Below are 6,134 nucleotides of genomic sequence, written 5' to 3'. Positions count from 1 at the left end.
CCTACCCAGTCAGACTGAGAGGTCCTGTCCCACCAAGAGGAACCAGGCCTGCTCAGCCAAGGCTGGGACACAGCTCCTGCTCACCCCAGTGCAGCTCCAGGGAGACTTTTCCTCCTTGGGGGCCATTCTGTCACCAGTCACGCACGTCACCTGTGACCTTCCATCTGTCACATGCAGAGGTGGCTCTAGAGACACTTCAGATCATCCAACAAAATCACATCTGTTGGTATTGCCCCCCTGAGAAAACACAGTGACCCAGAACCTTCCTCTTTTGTGCAAAGTGTTTTCTTTAACAGAACAGATTCCCCCCAGTGCTGCTGCTCCCACCTCCCTCATCCCAGGCCAGCAGAGCCCTGCCACCACCACATCATCGAAGTCAAAGAGGTCTGGAACAAGGTGCAGGCTGGGAAGGGTCCAGATGGACAGCCCTGAGGGCTCAGACAGGATGCTCCTCCTCACACAAGGTATGGCACAGCTCTCTGGCAGAGCCCCGGTGCCTGGGATGATCACATTCCTGCCTGCCGTGTGGACTGCTATTGAAAAGCCATCGTGACAGGCACAGCCTGTTATTACAGGTTTGAGCAGCTTCTTCCCAGCAGGGCTTGAAACTCAGTTTGGGCCTCCAGGCACTGCAAGCATCAAAAGGATCCATTTTCTCTGAGCTGCCTTCAGATCCCAAACACCTGATGTAGCACACGCTCCATGCCACCTTCAGAAATCCCTCAGGGTTTTTATTCCCAGTTTAGTCCTTGGTCACCCTCCCTCTGTCCTTACAAGTGCTAGGAGTGAGTCTCTATGGCTTCATCCCACGTTTTGGTCTCCATCACTCCCCACACAGGCTGTCCTGGGACTCCCGGGCAGGGCCTGTGCTCCCTTCCCATCATCCTGCAGATTCCTCTTCTTGCTTGGAGCATGGATTGGAAGGAAATCACAGGAAGAGCTCCCTCCTCATTCCTGAAAACATCCCTGTGCTACACAGGGCTGCCCTCAGCATAATTTTTATTCTAGCTACTTGTTTCAACATTAAATAAAGAAAAGGGAGCTCTATCTGTGCGTGGAAATCAGTGTTTTACACAGCAGTGCTTCGCCATCCTCGGCTGATGGCAAAATATAACATATAACATATGATATATATAATATATAATATATAATATATAATATATAATATATAATATATAATATATAATATATAATATATAATATATCATATATCATATATCATATATCATATATCATATATCATATATCATATATCATATATCATATATCATATATCATATATCATATATCATATATCATATATCATATATCATATATCATATATCATATATCATATATCATTATATATGTTTATATTTATATTTATAATATATATTAGTAGAAATAAATTAACATCCTGTGCAATATTTACTGTGACTCCTTGAGATTGTTGAGTATCACGTTTCAAAGGGCCCCTCTGTTGTAATATGACACAAAATGAATAACACTAACACGTTGAGATGTTTAAGGTAAAAAAGGTCTGTTTATTTCTGGATTTTGATATTTATAGAATTTTTAAAAGTGACTATGGATTGGAGGATGAAATTGTTATTTTTTAAATTACACTGGTAAAACCGGTCTATTAATTTTTCTTTTTTTAGAAAAAGAAAATACAAAACAATTATTATTTACATTAAAAGTGCGTGGAAAATTCCATTACAAAAATGTAAATATCAAAAACGCTTAAAAGAACTTTCAAAAACCAGAGTAACACTCCCAAGAGGCGATGGCAGCTGAAAAGGCAGGACCTGGCTGCAGTGAAACCACGGGGGCAGCACAAAGAGAAGAGCTGGCACGGTTGTATCAGCCTGAGAACAGCAATTGGCACATCCCTGTGGTGCAGGATGGATATCTGGGATGATGCCCGAGGTTTCACACCCTGGTGTTATCCTGAAGGTGATATCTGCTCTGCCAGTTGACTCCAAACCCAGCCCCTGCCGGCATTGATTATCCAAACACACTCTCAGGGCATGCCTAGGCTGGGCTCCCGCAGCCTGGAGAGGGAATCAAGGCTTGGGAGAGCTCCTCAGAGCAGGTCCAGATGGCCTGGGGGAGCCAACACCCCTGGGCACAGCCCTCCTGTGGCTGTCCCAGCACGGCTCATCCCCGCTCAGAGCAGCACAGAATGGTTTGGGCAGGAAGGCACCTCCAAAATCATTCTGTTCCACCGCCTTCCACCAGACCAGGCTGCTCCAAGCACCATCCAAACTGAAATAATTTTCTTTTTTTTTCCCCCTGCAATCTAGCTAGAGACCTCCCATCCTTCTTTGTCTCTTCTGTCTCATCTCCTCTCTGCCCTGATCAAGCTGCTGCTGGAAGCTAAAGAGGATCCTGACACTTCAGTGATTGCACTTTATCGCTGATTATATTCGCTGTCATCACATTTTACCTCTCCTGTCAGAGCAGCCCAAATGGGCTGTGTTAAAATGATTCCCAACTCGACAGGGACCCAGCCCAAAGACTGCCAGAGTCAGGTTTTAAGCCATACAGCCTTATTAGGTGATTCCTTCCCCTTCATCCTCAGGGAAATGTCCCATCTGGCCACTAGAATTGATGAGACTCCCTGTATTAATTTCACCGGGCTCAGATCAGCCCTTTAAATCTACTCATTAGCATCTCGAGTTAGATCTGCTGCGTTATCAGGTTAAATACATTTTTACGTCCCTTAACTCCTGCCAGCTCTGCTGAGCTGGTTTACAGAGCAGAGGAGAGCTCTGCCTTTCATTCCAGCTGCTTGATCTTCAACAGCTTCTTAATTACATCCTCATCAGACTCTGCTGGCAGTGACGCAAGAGCCAGCACTAACACAGAACTCGCTCCATTCGGGGCCACTGTCCCATGCTGATCATTTCAGTTGCTCTTAATCAAAGAAAAAGATCCTGGGGCACTTTTGAGGACCACACAGCAGCTCGGGATGCTCTCTGTGCAAAGCCATTTTTCAGGGCGAAATCACTAAATCAAATATCTGGCTGTGTCAGAAAAGATTTGGTCAAGCACGAGGCTGGGGAAGGTGTCCCTGCTCATGGAGTTTGGAACTAAATGATCTCTAAGATCCCTCCCAACCCAAACCATTCTGTGGTTCTGTGACTCAGGAAGTTCCTCAAGAGCAGCTTTCTCTGCCCAGCCGCTTGTTTATGTTTCTTGCTTACTTTAAGTTGTTGAAAGTTTACAGTGAAATTCACAGACCAATGAGAATTGGCTTTTCAGGGGGAATTCTCAGAGAAATCTTTTTATAGGTTCTTCTTAAACACAAAAGGGGAAACACTTTGGAACAAAACTTGGATGGGTTTTATAACCACAATGTTGCTAATATCCTGGCTCCAAAACATTAAAGTCCTCTTGGTGCCTTACTCGGGGTGAGTTTCCTTCTCTCCACAGAGCTTAACCAGCGGTTGGGACTGACCCCTCTCTGCACCACGGATGGGACCATCTCCTCTCCTCACCCACGGGGGTCCCACTGGCAGGATCACCCCCTTTCCCCACCCAGAGGGGTCCCAAGAGCAGGATCACTCTTCCCATCAGCTGGGGGTCCCACTAACGGGACCGACCCCTCTCCCCACTCGCCGGGGGTCTCACTACCGGGATCTCCATCTCTCCCGATCTGGCGGGGGTCCCACGGGCAGGAATGGCCCCTCTTTTCACGGTGTGGACATCCCACTGCCGGGACCATCCCTGCTCCCCATCCACGAGCATCCCACTGCCAGGACCATCTCCTCTCCCCATTCACGGGAGTTTCCCTGCCAGGACCATCCCCTCTCCCCATTCGGGGAGGTCCCACTCCTGGGATCACCTCCTCTCCCCATCCATGAGCATCCCATTGCTGGGACCGTCTCCTCTCCCCATTCACCATCTTCTTGCCGGAACCACCCCCTCTCCCCATTTATGGGGGTCCCATTGCCGGTATCACCTCCTCTCCCCATTCACGGGGGTCCCACTGCCGGGACCATCCCCTCTCCCCATTCACGGAGGTTGCCCCGCCGGGACCATCCCCTCTCCCCATTGACAAGGGTCCCACTGCCGGGACCATCTCTTCTCCCCATTCACGGGGGTCCCCCTGATGCGATCATCTCCTTTCTCCACCCGCGGGGGTCCCACTGCCAGAACCATCCCCTCTCCCCATTCACGGGTGTCCCATTGCTGGTATCATCCTCTCCCCATTCACGGGTGTCCCATTGCCGGGACCATCCCCTCTCCCCATCCACCATCCCCCAGGCGGGCCCATCCCCTCTCCCACACGCGGGCCCGGGCCGCGCCCTGCCCGTGGGTGCGGTGCGTTCCCCCTCCCCTCCCGTGCCGAGCCGTGCCGTGCCGAGCCGGGCCCGCCCCCGGCCGGTGCCCCCGCGGAGCCGGGACCGGGCTGGCGGCACCCCCGCCCCCGGGCCGGCGCCGCCCGGGCAGTGCGCAGGCTCGGCTCGGCTCCGCACACCCCATCATGGCGCTGCGGCGGCCGGAGCTGCTCCGGCTCCTGCTCCTGCCCCTGCTCGGTGAGTACCGGCCGGCAGCGCCCGCACCGCCCCGCACCGCCCCGCACCGCCCGCGCTCCGCCAGGCGCTGCCCCCGTGCGCAGCCCGGAGAGGGGAGGCAGGAGGGATGCGGTGCTCCCGTCCGGATCCGAGATACACAGAGGGAGCAGGGATGCGGTGTCCCTGTCCCGGAGCCAGGGAGGGAGGAGGGAGAAGCTCCCACCGTCCGGATCCGAGATTCAGAGAGGGAGGAGGGATGCAGTGTCCCTGTCCCGATCGCGGAGTCAGGGAGGGAGGAGGGATGCGCTGCTCCCGTCCCCATCCCGGAGTCAGGGACGGAGGAGGGATGCGCTGCTCCCTGTCCCCATCCCGGAGAGAAAGAAGGAGTAGGAATGCGCCGCCCCGGTTGCGATCCCAGGGAGAGGGGGAGATGCGCTGGCCGGTCGGGATCCGGGGGCAGGGAGGGAGGAGGGATGCGCTGCCCTCGTCCCCATCCTGGAGTGGGGGGAGGAGGAGGAGGAGGAGGGATGCGCTGCCTCGGTTGTGATCCCAGGGAAAAGGGGAGATGCGCTGTCCCTGTCACCATCCCGGGGACGGGCAGGGATGCGCTTCCCCTGCCCTTTCCCCTTTCCCCTGCCCCTGCTCCTGTTCCTGGCTCCTGCCCCTGCCTGGCCCCGAAGAAGGGAGGGGAGGGATGCGCTGCCCCTGCCCCTGCCCTTGCCCCTTGCCCCTGCTCCTGCTCCTGCTCCTGCTCCTGCTCCTGCCCCTGTCCCTGTCCCTGCTCCTGCCTGGCCCCGGAGAAGGGAAGGGAGGGGAGGGAAAGGATGCTCCGGGCGCGGGGGGATGCGGGGACAGCGTGGGAGCCGCCGGGATGGGGACGGGCCAGCACACGGGTCCAGGGCCAGCCGGCAGCGCGGACGCACACAGCACAGGGGGAAACATCCCAAAACCCAGCTCAGCAAGGAGCGGCTCCAGCGCTGAGGGTGCCAGGAATGTGCAGGCTCGGCAGGCAGGCAGGGAGGACACTGGTGCCTATTCAAGACCAGGCACAGGCGCCTATTGTTCGGGGGGCCCCGCGTGAAATGTTTGCAGTTTTAATTGCAAAAACATTTGCTAATTCCGCTCAGGAATGAATTTGGGCTCATTTGTTGTCTGGCTATTATTAGCTGGGGGATGAGGAGGGGGACAGCAGCCGGTGGGCTCGTGTTGTCCTCCCCCCTCTGCCCAGATGGCAGGAGGAGAGGATGGGGTGGAGTGGGGTTAGGCTGACAACCAGCCTACAGCTGAGTACCAAAATACACGGGGCTGAGCGTGCACACACTCACCAGTCACCAGAATGTTTTGGGTCAACATTCAAGGAAGTGAATGGAAATATTTCCAACAGTTTATCTAAGGACAAAAAACACTCCTCCAGTGACTCCAGAGAGCTCGCAGAGTCGCTTCGGGTCTCAAGTAAAGTGAGATTTGGGCACTATTTACCCAATCAGTCAGCGGAGGGGTGTGAAGATGACTCTGACACTCATCCCCAACAAGCAGAGGGTTGTCACGCGCTCCAGGCTCTGGTGTTCACTTGCTTTGCTGTGGTTTGGAGCAGAAGCAGCTTCAGCAGGAGGAATCAGGAGTGCCTGATCC

At 54.0% G+C, this 6,134-nt stretch overlaps 1 protein-coding gene across 1 annotated transcript in view; it reads left to right on the top strand.

Annotated features, from left to right (window-relative positions):
• The first annotated feature begins 4,444 nt into the window (after window positions 1-4,444).
• The window catches only part of JAM3 (junctional adhesion molecule 3), a 35,671-nt gene continuing 33,981 nt past the window's right edge, over window positions 4,445-6,134 (top strand). Inside the window, exon 1 of the mRNA XM_063178591.1 lies at window positions 4,445-4,523. Within this exon, the coding sequence (XP_063034661.1) occupies window positions 4,472-4,523 (52 nt within the window). The 5' untranslated portion in view covers window positions 4,445-4,471. The remainder of the gene's footprint in view (window positions 4,524-6,134) is intronic.

The sequence above is a fragment of the Melospiza melodia genome, chromosome 29, assembly GCF_035770615.1.
Source record: "Melospiza melodia melodia isolate bMelMel2 chromosome 29, bMelMel2.pri, whole genome shotgun sequence".
NCBI classification, from domain to species: Eukaryota; Metazoa; Chordata; class Aves; order Passeriformes; family Passerellidae; genus Melospiza; species Melospiza melodia.
This window is presented reverse-complemented; position numbering and strand designations above follow the sequence as displayed.